This window comes from Bufo bufo, chromosome 9 (genome assembly GCF_905171765.1).
Source record: "Bufo bufo chromosome 9, aBufBuf1.1, whole genome shotgun sequence".
Classification (NCBI taxonomy): Eukaryota; Metazoa; Chordata; class Amphibia; order Anura; family Bufonidae; genus Bufo; species Bufo bufo.
In genome coordinates, this window is record NC_053397.1 from 91,516,447 (window position 1) to 91,536,091 (window position 19,645).

Here is a 19,645-nt window from a genome sequence, read left to right on the forward strand (position 1 = left end):
AGTTTGAATGTCTTTTAACCGAAATGATTCTAGACCCAGCTACTTGGTAACCATTGTGTCTATGACCCTGAATTCAGGTGGTCATGGGGGGGTCCTTTGAGTCCTTTCTGGTCAAATGACAATATTTCTGTGTATCATTAGTGTGGCTATTGCTCTGGATACTTGAGAGCTACCTCTTGCAGAAATTTAAATATTTGACAGAACTTGTGACACATACAATTCAGTCAAATTTTGTGACCAATACATTTAAAGATTGTAGTCCCCTGAAGATTTGTTAACCTTCAAGGAAACGCGTCGGGACGTTCTTTATTAACTTGGGACCTACCATTGATCCCTGAGCACTGTACCTATTGAGTTTATTTATCACAAATTTTATAGGTTGTGTCATATATGTATTTATGGGACGCTCTTTATCAACTTAGGACCTACCATTGATCCCTGAGCACTGTACCTATATAGCTCATTCATCGCAATGTATATAGGTTTTCTCATATACACATATATATATCATTTTTGTTTGTCAGTCTTTTATATACTGCCCTCCTTTATCTGATCCGGTATGCTATTCTCTAGAAATAGGGACCACATTCTATCTTTTGGACAAAGCTGGGCAGTCCAGGTCTAGGTAGGGCTAATTAGGGTTGGGATAGATCTTTAGTGTGTTGAGGAGTTAGGATAAGGGACATCTAGGGCTGAGACTCAGCAGTGTGTCCCTCTTACTACGCATCCTCTCTTCTCAACCTATCAATATATCTGTCCCTTCCTCCTTTTTTGGTCCATCTTTTCTCTCTGTGTTGGCATGCCAACAGAGAGTTGTATGCAATATCTTAATTGCACTCAGTCTAGATTTTTTCTATACATCAAGGGCCTATTATTTTAACTTTTAAATAAATAAATGTTAAGTATTAATAAAGCTACCCATTTTGTGATTATTCTTTTGGACTTTAGGGTTTAGCCTACTTAAATAGCATCGGTCTGACCAAAACCCTTATCTTGGTTGTGTCAATTGATATCTTTACAGGGGGGTAATCAATGACAGGGGGGTGATCAATGACAGGGGGGTGATCAGGGAGTCTATATGGGGTGATAACCACAGTCATTGATCACGCCCCTGTAAGGCTTCATTCAGACGTCCGGATGCGTTTTGCGGATCCGATCCATCTATCAGTGCATCCGTAAAAATCATGCGGACATCTGAATGGAGCTTTACAGGGGGGTAATCAATGACAGGGGGGTGATCAGGGAGTCTATATGGGGTGATAACCACAGTCATTGATCACGCCCCTGTAAGGCTTCATTCAGACGTCCGGATGCGTTTTGCGGATCCTATCCATCTATTAGTGCATCCGTAAAAATCATGCGGACATCTGAATGGAGCTTTACAGGGGGGTAATCAATGACAGGGGGGTAATCAATGACAGGGGGGTGATCAGGGAGTCTATATGGGGTGATCACCACAGTCATTGATCATGCCCCTGTAAGGCTTCATTCAGACGTCCGGATGCGTTTTGCGGATCCGATCCATCTATCAGTGCATCCGTAAAAATCATGCGGACGTCTGAATGGAGCTTTACAGGGGGGTAATCAATGACAGGGGGGTGATCAGGGAGTCTATATGGGGTGATCACCACAGTCATTGATCACGCCCCTGTAAGGCTTCATTCAGACGTCCGGATGCGTTTTGCGGATCCGATCCATCTATCAGTGCATCCGTAAAAATCATGCGGACGTCTGAATGGAGCTTTACAGGGGGGTAATCAATGACAGGGGGGTAATCAATGACAGGGGGGTGATCAGGGAGTCTATATGGGGTGATCACCACAGTCATTGATCATGCCCCTGTAAGGCTTCATTCAGACGTCCGGATGCGTTTTGCGGATCCGATCCATGTATCAGTGCATCCGTAAAAATCATGCGGACATCTGAATGGAGCTTTACAGGGGGGTAATCAATGACAGGGGGGTGATCACCACAGTCATTGATCATGCCCCTGTAAGGCTTCATTCAGACGACCGGATGCGTTTTGCGGATCTGATCCATGTATCAGTGCATCCGTAAAAATCATGCGGACATCTGAATGGAGCTTTACAGGGTGGTGATCAGGGAGTCTATATGGGGTGATCACCACAGTCATTGATCACGCCCCTGTAAGGCTTCATTCAGACGTCCGGATGCGTTTTGCGGATCCGATCCATCTATCAGTGGATCCGTAAAAATCATGCGGACGTCTGAATGGAGCTTTACAGGGGGGTAATCAATGACAGGGGGGTAATCAATGACAGGGGGGTGATCAGGGAGTCTATATGGGGTGATCACCACAGTCATTGATCACGCCCCTGTAAGGCTTCATTCAGACGTCCGGATGCGTTTTGCGGATCCGATCCATCTATCAGTGGATCCGTAAAAATCATGCGGACGTCTGAATGGAGCTTTACAGGGGGTTGATCAATGACAGGGGGGTAATCAATGAAAGGGGGGTGATCAGGGAGTCTATATGGGGTGATCAGGGGTGATTAGGGGTGATCAGGGGCTAATAAGGGGTTAATAAGTGACGGGGGGGGGGTGTAGTGTAGTGTAGTGGTGCTTGGTGCTACTTTACTGAGCTACCTGTGTCCTCTGGTGGTCGATCCAAACAAAGGGGACCACCAGAGGAGCAGGTAGCAGGTATATTAGACGCTGTTATCAAAACAGCGTCTAATATACCTGTTAGGGGTTAAAAAAAACACATCTCCAGCCTGCCAGCGAACGATCGCCGCTGGCAGGCTGGAGATCAACTCTCTTACCTTCCGTTCCTGTGAGCGCGCGCGCCTGTGTGCGCGCGTTCACAGGAAGTCTCGCGTCTCGCGAGATGATGCATATATGCGTGACTGTGCGCAGGGCTGCCACCTCCGGAACGCGATCCTGCGTTAGGCGGTCCGGAGGTGGTTAAAGCTCTCCTACAGCAGTGAAAAAAAATGGTTGGGTTGTTATGGAAACCTGGAATAAAACTGTATGTAGAGGCTGCAGGACCTACGAGCTTCTATTGGCTGATAAGGGTCATGTGACCAAGCTTTTAATGCATTTTTTGGGAATATCTCAGGAACAGTACGTCCTAGAGAGCTGAGACCTGGTCTAAAACCTGCCCGGACACCTGATGTACCCGTATGCCAAATTTTGTGATTGTAAATGCGACGGTACGGATTCCTTTAGCGGACATACACACATACACTCAGCTTTATATATTAGCTTATATATATTTTATACAAAGTTGTCATTTGACAGAGATATTTATCTCACCCAGCATGGGTATATGTAAATAGACACCCCAAAACACATTGCCCTACTTCTCCTGAAACTACTTCTCACGCATTAGGGCCCCTAAAATGCCAGGGCAGTATAAATACCCCACAAGTGACCTATTTTGGAAAGAAGGCACCCTAAGGTATTCCGTGAGGGGCATGGCGAGTTCCTAGAATTTTTTTTTTTTTGGCACAAGTTAGCGGAAAATGATGATTTTTATTATTAATTTTCTTTTCTTACAAAGTCTCACATTCCACTAACTTGTGACAAAAAATAAAAACTTCCATGAACTCACCATGCCCCTCACGAAATATCTTGGGGTGTCTTCTTTCCAAACTGGGGTCACTTGTGGGGTAGTTATACTGCCCTGGCATTTTAGGGGCCCTAATGCGTGAGAAGTAGTTTGAAATCCAAATGTGTAAAAAATGCCCTGTGAAATCCTAAAGGTGCTCTTTAGAATTTGGGCCCCTTTGCCCACCTAGGCTGCAAAAAAGTGGCACACATGTGGTATCGCTGTACTCAGGAGAAGTAGGGCAATGTGTTTTGGGGTGTCTTTTTACATATACCCATGCTGGGTGAGATAAATATCTCTCTAAAAGACAACTTTTCCCATTTTTTTATGCAAAGTTGTCATTTGACAGAGATATTTATCTTACCCAGCATGGGTATATGTAAAAAGACACCCCAAAACACATTTCCCAACTTCTCCTGAGTACGGTGATACCACATGTGTGACACTTATTGGCAGCCTAGGTGCGCAAAGGGGCCCAAATTTCTTTTAGGAGGGCATTTTTAGACATTTGGATTACAGACTTCTTCTCACGCTTTAGGGCCCCTAAAATGCCATGGCAGTATAAATACCCCACATGTGAAACCATTTTGGAAAGAAGACACCCCAAGGTATTCCATTTTTTTTGGCACAAGTTAGCGGAAATTGATTTTTTATTATTTTTTCTCAAAAAGTATCCCTTTCCGCTAACTTGGGACAAAAAGTTCAATCTTTCATGGACTCAATATGCCCCTCAGCGAATACCTTGGGGTGTCTTCTTTCCAAAATGGGGTCATTTGTGGGGTGTTTGTACTGCCCTGGCATTTGAGGGTCTCCGCAATTATTACATGTATGGCCAGCATTAGGAGTTTCTGCTATTCTCCTTATATTGAGCATACAGGTAAAAAAATGAATGGCACAGATTTCTTTATTCGCATCGATCAATGTGGATGAAAAAATCTCTGCCAAAAAAAAAAAAAGGAAGGGAAAAGGTGTCTGCCAGGACATATAAGCTCTGCCCAACATCCAAACCCACTCAGCCCGTATGCCCTGGCAAACCCGATTTCTCCTTTCACATCAATCGATGTGGATGAATAAATCATTGCCGGGATTTTTGCCAGGATACGTTTGCCTCGGCAAACGTATCTTTTTTTACTGCAGAGGAGAAATCTCGTCTTGCAGCGCCGCATACACAGACTTTTGTGTAATCTGACAGCAGCGCAATGCTTCTGTCAGAATGCACATCAGTGCTGCAGCTGGTTCATCGGTTGGTCCACCTAGAAGGTAAAACAAAAAAACAGGCCGCAACGCAATAAATTTATTAACCCTTTCATGACCAAGGGTCATTGATGCCCCAGTGTCCAGGTCAAATTTTATAAAACTGACATGTGTCACTTTATGTGGTAATAACTTTGGAACACTTTTATTTATCCAAGCCATTCTGAGATTGTTTTCTCGTGACACATTGTACTTCATGATAGTCATAAATTTGAGTCAATATATTTCACCTTTATTTATGAAAAAATCCCAAATTTACCAAAAAGTTAGAAAAATTTGCAATTTTCAAAATTCCAATTTCTCTGCTTTTGAAACAGAAAGTGATACCTCGTAAAATATTTATTACTTAACATTTCCCATATGTCTACTTTATGTTGGCATCATTTTGGAAATGTCATTTTATTTTTTGGGGATGTTACAAGGCTTAGAAGTTTAGAAGCAATTCTTAACATTTTTACGAAAATTTCTAAAACCCACTTTTTAAGGACCAGTTCGGGTCTGAAGTCACTTTGTGGGGATTACATAGTGGATACCCCCATAAATAACCCCATTGTAGAAACTACACCCATCAAGTTACTCAAAACTGATTTTACAAACTTTGTTAACCCTTTAGCTGTTTCACAAGAATTAAAGGAAAATGGAGAATAAATTTCAAAATGTCACTTTTTTGGCAGATTTTAATTTTTTTTACATTTTTTTCTTTAACACATCGAGGGTTAACACCCAAACAAAACTCAATATTTATTACCCTGATTCTGCGGTTTACAGAAACACCCCACATGTGATCGTAAACTGCTGTACGGGCACACGGCAGTGCGCAGAAGAAAAGGAACACCGTATGGTTTTTGGAAGGCAGATTTTGCGGGACTGGTTTTTAGATGCCATGTCCCATTTAAAGCCCCCCTGATGCACCCATCCAGTAGAAACTCCCAAAAAGTGACCCTATTTTGGAAACTGGGGGATAAGGTGCCAGATTTATTGGTACTATTTTTGGGGGCATATGCCTTTTTGATCGCTTGGTGTTGCACTTTTTGTGATGTAAGGTGAAAAAAAATAGCTTTTTGGCACTGTTTTTCATTTTTCTTTTTTACAGTGTTCATCTGAGGGGTTATGAAATTAAAAAATGATTTTTTTAGTGTCTCCGTGTTCTGAGAGCTATAGTTTTTTTATTTTTTGAGCGACTTTCTTATGTAGGGTCTCATTTTTTGCGGGATGAGGTGACGGTTTTATTGGTAACATTTTGTGGGACATACACCTTTTTGATCGCTCGGTGTTGCACTTTTTGTGGTGTAAGGTGACAAAAATGGCTTTTTTGACAGTTTTTATCTTTTATGGTGTTTATCGTACAGGGTCGATCATGTGATATATTTATAAAGACTGTCGTTATGGACGCGGTGATACCTAATATGTCTAGTTTTTTTTAAAAAAAATTATAGAAAATGGCAATTTATTTTTTTAAATTACATTTTTATTTATTTATTTATTTTTACTTTTATTATTTTCATTTTTTTTTTTATCAAGTCCCACTTGGATCTTGAATATCCAGTGGGGCTGATGGCTGTACTATACTTTGCAATGCTTTTGCATTGCAAAGTACAATACTATCAAATGTCCTGTAGATGGCAACACCAGGCGCTTTTGCAAAGCGTCCGGTTGCATGGCAACCATCGGGCGCTGCAATCACAGCGCAGCAGCCCCAATTGTTGAGAGAAGGAGCCCCCTCCCTCTATTAACCCCATGGATGCCACTACCGTGGCATCTAAGGGGTTACAGCAGAGTGTCAGCATACAGCTGACACTCGCTGCTGATATCGGCGGCTCAGGAATGGAGCCGCTGACATCAAATAAAGCAGGGGGACCGCATCGGGGGCAGAAGGCACAGATAGGGGGCAGCGCTGTAAAGGGGGGGCATGGCCAGTAGGGGGTCTCATGCATGGGGGGGAGGAGGCGGACTGGATCAGGGGTACAGAAAATGGATGGGGGGGCGGGGATCGCATCGGAGGCCGGGCTCACAGGAAGGGTGGGGAGGTTGGAGGCGCACAGGAAGGGGGCAAAGATCGGGGGCACAGATGGGGGGCTTCATTACACATTACCTGATTTCAGGCTCTGATCTGCAGAGCGCAGATCAGAGCCTGAAACCGGCATTTTAACACTGCCGCGATCCGATTGGTTAGTCTGCACAGACTAACCAATCGGATCGATTGCCGGCAAGGGGCCACTCTGATTGGTCCCTTGCTTGCATTACTAGACTGTATGCTGTCCGTGACAGCAGCAGTGCAGGGGCAGAAGCCTTTAATCCAAGCGCTTTGCAGCGCTTGGATTAAAGAGCTGGCTTGACGTCTATACACGTGGTAGCTGCACGGGGTATGTGCAGCTATCACGTATATATACAGATTGCGGTTGGGAAGGGGTTAACATTAACTTTAAATAACATTTGAAACAGAATATTAACTTTTAAAAACTTTTTTGAACTTTTGGAACATTAACTATTTTGCTTACCTGTGATTTTTATTTTATTTTTTTTACCTTTTAAAGGACAAACCTATCCTTCCCCATGGGACAATGTGCAAGGCGCAAATCGCCCAGAGATGTGGCAAAGTACATTATGCACTTTGTACCAGGTGAAAGAAGAGGTTTGCAGCAGCTGTGAGTGAAAGTGCCCTAAGAGCCCTGTGTGCCTCTCCTGTGTAACGCAATCCCTATGCTAAGTGTACCTGTGTGTGGTACTTCCGGAAACACTCCCCTAAGCATAGGGCAGGGTGGTCAGGGCAGTCAGAACAGAAACAGCGGGTGTCACGCCTTATTCCACTCCTGCTACAGACACAACATTTTTTTCGGGGTGGCGGTTGGTTTGAGGTACCAGAAACGACACTGGGGAAATGTCGCTCGTGTAGACGGCTCACTACACTAGTGGTTGGGGCCACGGAACCTCCTGGATACAGGAGGTTCTCGATGATCTCTTCCTAAAATTTGAGGAAGGATCTTGTTCTCCCAGCCTTACTGTAGAGAACAAAACTATTGTACATCGCCAATTGAATTAAATATACAGACACCTTCTTATACCAGCATCTGGTCCTGTGGGAAAGTAAATAAGGAGCCAACATTTGGTCATTGAAGTCCACCCCTCCCATGAGCGAATTATAGTTGTGGACACAGAGGGGCTTTTCAATGACTCCAGTTGCTCGTTCAATTTCGATTGTCGTGTCTGCGTGAATGGAGGAGAGCATGTAAACGTCACGCTTGTCTCTCCATTTCACCACGAGCAGTTATTCGTTACACAAGGCAGCCCTCTCTCCCCTTGCAAGACGGGTGGTAACGAGCCGTTGGGGGAAGCCCCGACGACTAGGTCGCACGGTGCCACAGCAGCCAATCTGTTCTAAAAACAAATGCCTGAAGAGGGGCACACTTGTGTAAAAATTGTCCACATACAGGTGGTACCCCTTGCCAAATAAGGGTGACACCAAGTCCCAGACTGTCTTCCCACTGCTCCCCAGGTAGTCAGGGCAACCGACCGGCTCCAGGGTCTGATCTTTACCCTCATAGACTTGAAATTTGTGCGTATAGCCTGTGGCCCTTTCACAGAGCTTATACAATTTGACCCCATACCGGGCGCGCTTGCTTGGGATGTATTGTTTGAAGCAAAGGCGCCCGGTAAAATGTATAAGGGACTCGACTATGCAGATGTTTTGCTCAGGGGTATACAAATCTGCAAATTTGGTGTTAAAGTGGTCTATGAGGGGCCGAATTTTGTGGAGCCGGTCAAAAGCTGGGTGGCCTCTGGGACGAGAGGTGCTGTTGTCGCTAAAGTGCAGGAAACGCAGGATGGTCTCAAATCGTGTCCTGGACATGGCAGCAGAGAACATGGGCATGTGATGAATTGGGTTCGTGGACCAATATGACCGCAATTCATGCTTTTTTGTCAGGCCCATGTTGAGGAGAAGGCCCAGAAAAGTTTTAAATTCGGAAACTTGGACAGGTTTCCACCGGAAAAACTGGGCATAAAAGCTTCCCGGGTTTTGGCTGCTATAAATTGAGTGGCATACCGATTTGTTTCTGCCACGACTAAGTCCAAGAGCTCCGCAGTCAAGAACAGCTCAAAAAACCCCAGTGCCTATCCGATCTGAGCTGTCTCAACCTGAACTCCAGACTGGGCGGTGAAAGGGGGAACTACTGGTGCAGCTGAAGTTGGGGGCTGCCAATCAGGGTTTGCCAGCACCTCAGGGACTCTAGAGGCTCTACGGGCCTGTCTGTGCGGTGGCTCCGACGGGAAACTACTGCACGTGCCACCATACCAGCTTCAACTGCCCTTCTGGTACTCGCCACTTCACCATGTTCTACGGCAGGGCTGGTACTAGGTCCAGGATGTGCTGCGCTGCTGGTGTATGCCTCACCACGTAATCCAACAGCGCCAGCCCCACTCTGCTGCCCTTGAAGCGGATCCTGCGCAACCTGTGGTCTAGCAACACGGGGCCGGGTATGCCTGGTGGTATCAGGGACCTCAACCTCCTCGTCCGAACTTTGGGTCAGACTGCCACTGCTTTCTACAGGTTCGTATTCTGACCCGCTGGATTCGTCAGATGAGGGTTCCCATTCCTCATCCGACTGGGTCAGAAGCCTGTAGGCCTCTTCAGAAGAATACCCCTTCCTTGCCATTTGGTCAACTAAATTTAGGGTGTATTCCCTGAGACTCCCCAAGAAAAAAAGCAAGCCTGTCTTACAAATGGGAGGCTAGCGAAGTACCGGAAGCCGCTGCAATTGATAAAAAAATATCAAAACTGATTTATTTTTTTTGCGCCGCAGCGCTTGTAAAGTGATTGTGCAGTGATAAAAAAATTAATACATTTTTTGTCACTGCGGCGGGGCGGGCGTGGGTGAACGCACGTGTGGGCGACCGATCAGGCCTGATCGGGCAAACACTGCGTTTTGGGTGGAGGGCGAACTAAGGTGACACTAATACTATTATAGATCTGACTGTAATCAGTTCTGATCACTTACAGATACTATAAAAGTACCAATGCTGATTAGCGATACGCTAATCAGCGAATCAGTGACTGCAGTGCGGTGGGCTGGGCGCTAACTGACGCTAACTACCTAACAAAGGGGCCTAAACTAATCTAAACCTAACAGTCAATACTAGTGGGAAATAAAAGTGACAGTTTACACTGATCACTTTTTTCCCTTTCACTAGTGATTGACAGGGGTGATCAAGGGGTTAATTGGGGTGATGGGTGGTGATCTGGGGCTAAGTGTAGTGTTTGGTGTGTACTCACAGTGATGTGTGCTCCTCTGCTGGTCCTTTTCGTCGGTTGGTCCCTGCAGAGGAGCACACATCACTGTGAGTACACACCAAACACTACACTTAGCCCCAGAACAATATTAGATATTTATAAATATAAGGTGTTAAATGGCTTCTGATTCGATTTTTTAAAAGTCACCAACCTGCCAGCGACGATCATTGGCTGGCAGGCTGGTGACGAACTCCTGATGCAACGCGCCGGCGCGTCCAGGAGGAATTACAGGGCCGCCGCCAGGACGCAATCCTGCGTGCGGCGGTCCTGAGGAGGTTAATAGTGACCGCCCCTTTGACAGTGACCTCCACAGTGCCCGCCCCTTTAACAGTAACTTCATCTTTAACAGTGACCTGCACAGTGCCTGCCCCTTTAACAGTGACTTCCACAGTGCCTGCCCCTTTAACAGTGCCCACCCCTTTAACAGTAACCTCCACAGTGCCCGTCCCTTTCACAGTGACCTCCACAATGCCTGCCCTTTTAACAGTGCCCGCCCCTTTAACAGTGATTTCCACATTGCCTGCCCCTTTAACAATGACTTCCACACTGCCCGTCCCTTTAATAGTGACCTCCACAGTGTCCGCCCCTTTATCATTGACCTTTCAGTGCCCACCCCTTTGACATTGACCACCCCTTTAACAGTGACCTTCATGGTGGCTGCCCCTTTAACAGTGACCTTCACAGTGCCCGCCCCTTTAACAGTGACCTCCACATTTCTCATCCCTTTAACAGTGTCCGCCCCATTAACAGTGACTTTCACAATGCCCCCCTTTTTTACAGTGACCGCCTCTTGAACAGTGACCTCCACAGTGCCTGCCCCTTTAACAGTGACTTCCACAGTGCCCTCCTTTTTAACAGTCACCTCCACAGTGCCTGCCCCTTTAACAGTGACCGCCCATTTAACAGTGACATCCACAGTGCCTGCCCATTTAATAGTGACCTCCACAGTGTCCGCCCCTTTAACATTGACCTCCAAATTGCCTGTCCCTTTAATACTGGCCACCCTTTAACGGTGATGTTCACAGTGCCTGCCTCTTTAACAGTGACCTCCACAGTGCCCTCCTTTTTAACAGCGACCTCTACAGTGCCCGCCCCTTTAACAGTGACCGCACATTTAACAGTGACATCCACAGTGCCTGCCCCTTTAATAGTGACCTCCACAGTGTCCGCCCATTTAACATTGACCTCCACATTTCCCATCCCTTTAATAGTGGCCGCCCTCTTACAGTGATCTTCACAGTGCCTGCCCCTTTAACAGTGACTTCCACAGTATCTGCCCATTTAACAGTTACCTCCACAGTGCCTGCCCCTTTAACATTGACCAGCCTTTTAACAGTGACCTCCATAGTGGCCGCCCCTTTAACAGTGAGCTCCATAGTGGCCGCCCCTTTAACAGTGACCTCCACAGTACCCGCCCCTTTAACAGTGACTTTAACAGTGACCTCCACAGTCCCCGCCCCTTTATCATTGAACTCCACAGCGCCCATCCGTTTAATAGTGGTCTCTGCCCCCTATGCATGTAGCAGTGTAGTTGTGCCATCATACGTCATATGACTGAATATTTAAGGACTTGTGAACTGCTAAAACCTGTGATCAATTGTTATGGCAACCTGTGAGCTTCTATTGGCAAATAAGGGACATGTTGATGGCAGTTCGGATTTAAGTGAAAGGCTTGCTGGCTTCTATTGACTAATGCAGGTAGACAGATAGATGTCTAGACAGAAACTCTTATATATATATATATATATATATATATAAGTGATATATTCTGTATATATCAACTACAGCAAACCTAGGACAATATAGATTTTTTTTCTGCAAAAATATGTTACAAATTTTCACAGCTTTCCTGAAATTTTGGCAAATCGGAAACTTTTGTACTTCATCCCTCATGAATCACTTGAAATGACAGGCACCATTTTACAGATCAGAAGACTGAAGTTGTCTGTCACCAAAACAGGATTTTTTTGCCATTTTTTTATTTTAAAAATTCGGAAAGAGCAAAATATTTTTAAACAGGCTATTTGTAACCACCAGCTACCATCTGTTTACCCCAAACTATATATAGTTGTCACTTTGACACTACTAATGCTGGGCTGGCATAAAAGCGCTTGAAAGAGGTTAGATCATCAGTTTAAAAAGACTGCAGAACCCCTTTAAGGATTTTCACACACCCTCGGTTGATGCCGATAAGTAGACCTGCTATTGCTGATGGTGGCTATTTATTGCCAGCCCCATCCTGCCACTGCCTCTGTTTGCTTACCTACCATCATGTTCTATACTGTATGGATGCTGATGCTGCCACCACCGCTGCAGGTGCTATTCCCCCTACTGTCATTACCATTTCCCTTACACAGTTTTCACTGCTACTACTACTACTACTACCCCTAAACAGCTGAAAATGCATCTACTGCCTTGTCTGTTCCATGCTGTGCTGCTACTTCTGCCACTACTATTTATTACCACATGCCACTATTATCTGTACACACCTTAGCCCTTACCTTTCCCACATCCACACTGTACTATGCTGCTCCCAAAAATAAGGGAAATTGTTTTATGGCTTGTTTATTAGTGTTGATCACGAACATTCGAATTTCGAATTTTTATCGCGAATATAGGTACTTCGAAAATTCGCGAAAATTTCGAATATAGTTATATATATTCGAAATTTCGAATATTCGAATTTTTCCTGAATTTTTTTTATATTTTTTTTTTTATCAGTACACATGAATCATGTGTACTGATAAAAAAAAAAAAAAAAAAAATCGGGAAAAATGCGAATATTCGAAATTTCAAATATATATAACTATTTTCGAAGTACCTATATTCGCGATAAAAATTCGAAATTCGAATATTCGTGATCAACACTACACATAATACCTCACTGCTTCTAGCTTGTGGGCCAATAAGAAGGCTGCAATATACTTGACTTTAGGAGTAGTAGTGTTTGCGAATTTTGCTCTATATTTGTTTTTTTTTAATATTCGCTATATTGCTATATATTCTTGTTTTAGAATATTACGAATATTCGAAAAAAACGAAGTTATAGCAATATAGAGAATATTCGAAAAAAATCGAATACAGCAATTTAGCTGATATAGTGATATAATCTTCTTTGTCTAATAGTTGTAAGTTGAAAAATTCACAATAAAAAATTTGAATCCGAAAATTAGAATTCCGAAAATTTGCATATTACACAATCATTACCTTTCCGATTTTTTGAGTAAAAAAAAAAATCGTGAATTTGCGAATTTTTGACGAATATTCTACAAAATATTTGCAAAATATTGCAAATTCGAATATGACCCCTGCCGCTCATCACTATTGTTTATAACAAGCTACTATTTATTCTAACAATTAACACTTCTGTATGTATAAATACAAGAAGACATCTTGCTCGATAAGGCATCATTTTTGGATGCTTGGTCCCAGAAAAGCCCACTGTTCCCATAACACAGTGTGTGTTTAAAAATCATCTGCCCCCAATAAGGGATAATTTTAGAACGACTGTAATATAGAAAAAGCATTACAAATGCAGTGTGTTTTATATAATTACACATAGCTATACACCGTGTGACATAGCAAGGGGTATTGTTTGGGAAGGCAGGTATTTTCCTCCCAACATGGGCGGCTGGGCTGATTTCCAGCCAGGTGAGATCAAATACCGGACCGGAGTTTAAGTGCCGGTCCGGGTTTTGGCAGCACCTGGCTGTCCTTTAAATAGGCAGCTGGGCTCAGCAGCAGAGTCTCTGTCTTGGGATCTGAAGCATGGTGCTGTGCTGGAAGGTTGGGAGCCGCATGAGGGCTGCACGCTGGGAAAAAGTCCCCTAAAGCCTGCTGTGGACTGCTGGGGATAAAACGGCTAGCAAGGTGACGTGTCTGTTCTATGGACTTTTCATTGTGTGAATTAACACCAAGACTAGAATGAGTCATTTTTTCTTTTGCCTTTTGTGTGAATAAACACTGACATTTTGATTTACGAACTTGTTTTGCCTCTGTACTGCGTATGCTTACCCTGCCTACCAGAGCAAATCCTCACAACCGGTAAATTAGTGTGACTTTCACATTAAATGCTATTGCCGTCAATGTGTTAAAGATGGAGGTGGTTGAGAAAGAACAAAAGTAAAAAAATAAAAAAATAAAAATAAAATGATGTGTCCTAGGAGACCTCAGAGTGTCATATACCAGTTGTTAAAATCAATTCAGACACATATAACATTTTTTGAAAGATTCGACCAGTCGTACACGAAACTATTTTAAGTAGTTCGCTCATCTCTATATCGAATACTTTGGAAAAATTGTGATATATGACATCCATCGATTCACCAAGGTCCAGTCAAGACCTTTACCTCTTCCTAGAAACTGATCATCAGATTAGTTTCATAAAATGAATCTCTCAGAAATCAGTGCTGATAGAGAATTATACACTTTGGTGGTCATTTATTAAACAGAAATATGCCTAAATTACTCATATTATTGCTACAGATAGCGGCACAAAGATTCAACGACTCATAGCTCACACCAAGATTCTCATCCAGTCTATATATACATCATGGTTTTCATCTATATTGTGGTGAGGGCTTTCCTCTCCTATGACAAATTTAACCATCAGAAAACAGTTAGGACTAGTTGAGTGTACAGCACTTAGACCTAGAGCTTTCTATTCAGCAGTGACTTCCCCTTCTCTGACAGTTTGCACTGCAAGAAGCTCTTTGTCACTCTGCAGACTACATTGTGTCTATCCCCCTCCCCCGTTCCTAGTAACTGGCACCCATTCTTCTCACAAGGAGCACCATAGGCGCTAGACCTCCAGTTCCTAGTGGTCAATACAGCTCTGGATTTTCTATGCAACATGTCAATGGAATTTGTTGAAACCTCATCCACTCTGCTCTTATTATACAACACTAAAAAAATTTCACACCCCGATTCTGTAGGTGAAAATCTCTATAATCCTAATAGGCTAGTTTCAAATGTGCATTTTCCTTTCCGGGTTTGAGATCCGAAAGAGGATCTCAAAACCGGAGGAAAATGCTTCAGTTTTGTACCTGTTCATTGTCACTGGGGACAAAACTGCCCAAACCAGAATGGAATGCATCAGAATGCAGGTTTTTTGCGTTCTGTGACTGGACACAAAACCGTTGCAAACTGTGGTTTCGTGTCCGGTTTGCAGAACTGAACAAGCCAGATCCAGCACTGCAAGCAATGTAAGTCAGTGGTGTCTGATAAAAAAAATTCAGACAGGAAAAATCCGGCGCAGGATCCCTCACCCATTGATTTATAATGGTGTTCGTGCAGGATCTGGTTTGGTGGTTTTTGATTTAATACAACCGCATTGAATTGGAACTGATACAGCTAGTTGAATAAATCGAACTGAAGCGTTTTCCTCTGGTTTTGAGACCCTCTGCCACCAAGGAAAACACACATGTGAAAGTAGCCATAGTGATATAAATTCAGTTCCTCTATGTTATTTGCGTACACATTGCAATGCATTAGAATGAACTTACCTATACAAACTGGTGCTTCATTCCAGACACCATTCAAACATGTGACAAAATTATTTCCATCAAGAGTATAATATTCTGGGCATCTAAATTCCACCTTTTCACCAGATCTATAGCCAACTTTTCTAATCTCCACAGTGTCTCCATATTGCACAGTTGGTGGTGGACCACACTGCTCTCCAGTTCCTGAAACAGAATAAGAATTAAGTAAACGTAATAACTGAATATAATTGCAAACCACCATAAAACATTTGTTTTCTCCTTAGTATCACATACTGTTTCTTACAGAACTGTCCTTATTACTTCATCAACTGCAGTATTCTACTTTTGTAATTTGATAAGAACATGTCACATCTCCTCACAAGTCTTTTTAGTAAACATATTGTCCATGAAATAACAATTCTGGATAATAAATAATCATCAATGATTGTGAGCCAAAGCCAGAAGTAGAGCCTACACCGAGATAAGGTATAATGGAAAGATTAGCATTTTGCACCTGTTCTGTGTTTTTGACCCGCACCTGATTGTAGCTCAGAATCACTGTTGAAAAATCACTGACCTAATCACTGAAGTGTGAAGTAAGACTAAATATTTTTTTCCAGCTAGCTGGACTGATAATTAAGGATGAGTAAGTTTCTTGATATTCATTTGTATCCAAATAATCAAATTTTTGCAAAAAATTGATGTGTCCAAATCAATTCTTCTCAAAAAGAAGTTGCTTCAATTGTCGTGAAAATTGGCATATCCTCTAGTCTCTAAGGACTCTGATTTTTATGAAAATATGTTCTCTTTTTGTTAATGTTTAAGAATTTTTGCTCTATATTTCACTTCTAACTCCCCCTAAGCTATTGAAGGCTATAACAGCAATAGCAAATATACTGATGGATAAAGGCATGTTTGATGGTTTTAACTAGTGTTAAGCCAATCAAAGCTAAGGATGTGAAATTTAATCCTAAATTTAGGAAAAATTTGATTTGCAACAATTTGTGGTAATGAATCGATTTTTTTCCTAAAATGGTTGCCACCAGTGTTACAAAGTGAAAGTAAGAAGCCCTGGAATTAGAGATCACCCATAATGCAGTGCAGCCAGCCTCTGTGATGTCACAGCCCTATAAAACTCTCATCCTGCCTGGTCTCCACCATTTTACTGTGAACTGAGTGCAGGTAGTGACAGATGATAAGGACAGTGATAAAGAAAGCCTTTAATTGTGAAATATTGGATAGGGAGAGTTATGGGACAGCGCAGGGACAGTGTAGGGAGATCAATTCTATTACACCTTTAGTCATTAATTGGGGTGCAAAAGCGATCTTATACTACGGATATATGGGGGTCCATATTGTCTTATAGATAAGTAATTCTATAAATCCTTGATTCTATAATTGGGGGGAAAAAGTGTTCTAATACTACTGCTTTTGGGGTGTCCACATTATGTTACACACTGACAAGCAAAAGGGTAACAATACTTTGAACTTTTGAATTTCAGGCACCATATCTCCCCATCCACTAGAGCTTCGAATGTGAGACTACCATCATTTTATAGACAATTACTAGCAAATGACCCGGCGTTGATCGGGTATTTATTTATTGTAATTTTATATTAAATAACAGTGACTTTCACAATGACCGCCCATTTAACAGTGACTTTCACAGTGGCCACCCGATTAACAGTGACTGCCCCTTTAACAGTGACTTTTACAGTGACCGCCCCTTTAACAGTGACTTTCACAGTGGATGCCCCTTTAATATTAACCACCCCTTGAACAGTGACTGCCCCTTTAACAGTGACCTCCTCTTTAACAGTGACTTTCACAGTGACTGCCCCTTTAACAGTAACCGCCCCTTTAACTGTAACTTTCACAGTGACCGCCCCTTTAACAGTGACCTTCACAGTGACCGCCCCTTTAACAGTGACTTTCACAGTGACCGCCCCTTTAACAGTGACTTTCACAGTGACCGCCCCTTTAACAGTGACTTTCACAGTGACCGCCCCTTTAACAGTGACTTTCCCAGGGCCCGCCCCTTTAACAGTGACTTTCACAGTGGCCGCCCCATTAACAGTGACCTTTTAAATACATAAAGGGAAACTTTTAAATAAATAAAGGGAATCAACAAGGTAAAAGAGGAGAGAATATTTAAAAGAAGAAAAACTGCTACAAGAGGAAATTAGAGGGGCAAAGGTTTAAAAGTAGTATCGGGAAATATTACTTTACTGAGAGAGTAGTGGATGCATGGAATAGCCTTCCTGCAGAAGTGGTAGCTGTAAATACAGTGAAGGAGTTTAAGCATGCATGGGATAGGCATAAGGCCATCCTTCATATAAGATAGGGCCAAGGGCTATTCATAGTATTCAGTATATTGGGCAGACTAGATGGGCCAGATGGGTTCTTATCTGCCGACACATTCTATGTTTGTATGTTAAAGGGGCGGTTAATGTTAAAGGGGCGTCCACTGTGAAAGTCACTGTTAAAGGGTGCGGGCCTTCTGGTGAGCTGACACTGTAAAAGATTTTAAGTGCGGGTCTGCTGGTGAGCTGACCCTGTAAAAGATTTTAGGTGAGGGCCTGCAGGTGAGCTTACCCCCTAAAAGGTTGTAGGTGAGGGCCTGCAGGTGAGCTGGCCCTGTAAAAGAATTTAGATGAGGGCCAGCTGGTGAGCTGACCCTGTAAATAGATTTTAGGTGCGGGCCTGCTAGTGAGCTGACCCTGTAAAAGATTTTAGGTGAGGGCCTGCAGGTGAGCTGACCCTGTAAAAAAATAATATGCGAGGGCCTGCTGGTGAGCTGACCCTGTAAAACATTATATGCGAGGGCCTGCTGGTGAGCTGATCCTGTAAAACATTATATGCGAGGGCCTGCTAGTGAGCTGACCCTGTAAAACATTGTTGGTGAGGGCCTGCTGGTGAGCTGACCCTGTAAAACTTTATATGTGAGGGCCTGCTGGTGAGCTGACCCTCTAAAAAATTATATGCGAGGGCCTGCTGATGAGCTGACCCTGTAAAACATTGTAGGTGAGGGCCTGCTGGTGAGCTGACCCTGTAAAAAATTATATGCAAGGGCGTGCAGCTGTGCTGACCCTGTAAAACATTATATGCGAAGGGGATATATGTGAGGGCAATATATGCGACGAATAAGCATGGTGATATGATGGAAGAGGAGGAGGATGAGAAAAGGAAGATTCAACCATATACCCTTTTTGTGGTGGAAGAGGTGCATGGGAATACAGTGTATTCAGTACAACCAGTAATCCGTGTTGTCTAAAATGCTTATAACGCGTGTGTCGCAGGTACCAACAGGCAAAACTTTGCTGTCATCATCAGGAGGATGACTCTCAATCTCCTCATCCTCTTTATCCTCTTCTGCTCACTTACGCTGAACAGATGGAATTAAACTTCCATGGGTACTACCCTCTGTAACGGAGGCAACCATCTCCTGCTCCTCCTCCTCCTCCTCCTCTTCATCGTCCAATTAGCGCTGAGAAAATGAACTGAGAGTGATCTGGCTATCGCCCTGTGTAATCTTCCCCCATTTAAACCTCTTCCACATGCAAAGCGCTGTCCTTAATTGTAAGCAGCGAGCATTTGAGTAGACACAGAAGTGGGATGGTTACGCTGATAATAGCGTTATCGCCGCTCACAATCTTTATTGATTCCTCAAAGTTTCTTAAAACCTCACAGAGGTCAGACATCCATGTCCACTCCTCGCTTGTGAATAGTGGAATCTGACGACCATGTTGCAGCTGGTATTACACTACTGCCCTCTGCTGCTCACAAAGCCTGGCCAACATGGGGAATGTCGAGTTCCAGCACGTGCTCACGGCGCACAACAGCCAGTGAGCTGGCAATTTCAAGCACTGCTGCAGCGTTGACAGGTCGGCTGAAGCTGTCGATGACTTGCGGAAATGTGCACACACGCAGCACACCTTCACCAGTAGCTTAGGCAAACTGGGGTAGGTTTCAGAAACCGCTGAACCACTAAGTATAAGACGTGGGCTAGGCATGGCATGTGTGTGAGCTTGCCGAACTCCGAAGCCGCCA

The 19,645-nt window shown here is 43.5% G+C and overlaps 1 protein-coding gene across 9 annotated transcripts in view; it reads right to left on the minus strand.

Moving 5' to 3' along the window:
• Nucleotides 1-19,645, minus strand: part of CFH (complement factor H) — a 1,589,177-nt gene that overhangs the window by 180,936 nt on the left and 1,388,596 nt on the right. Inside the window, exon 25 of one of the 9 annotated variants that reach the window (XM_040407280.1) lies at nucleotides 15,617-15,799. The exons of the other annotated variants lie outside the window; for them this stretch is intronic. Within the exon in view, the coding sequence (XP_040263214.1) occupies nucleotides 15,617-15,799 (183 nt within the window). The remainder of the gene's footprint in view (nucleotides 1-15,616; nucleotides 15,800-19,645) is intronic. 9 annotated transcript variants of the gene reach the window in all.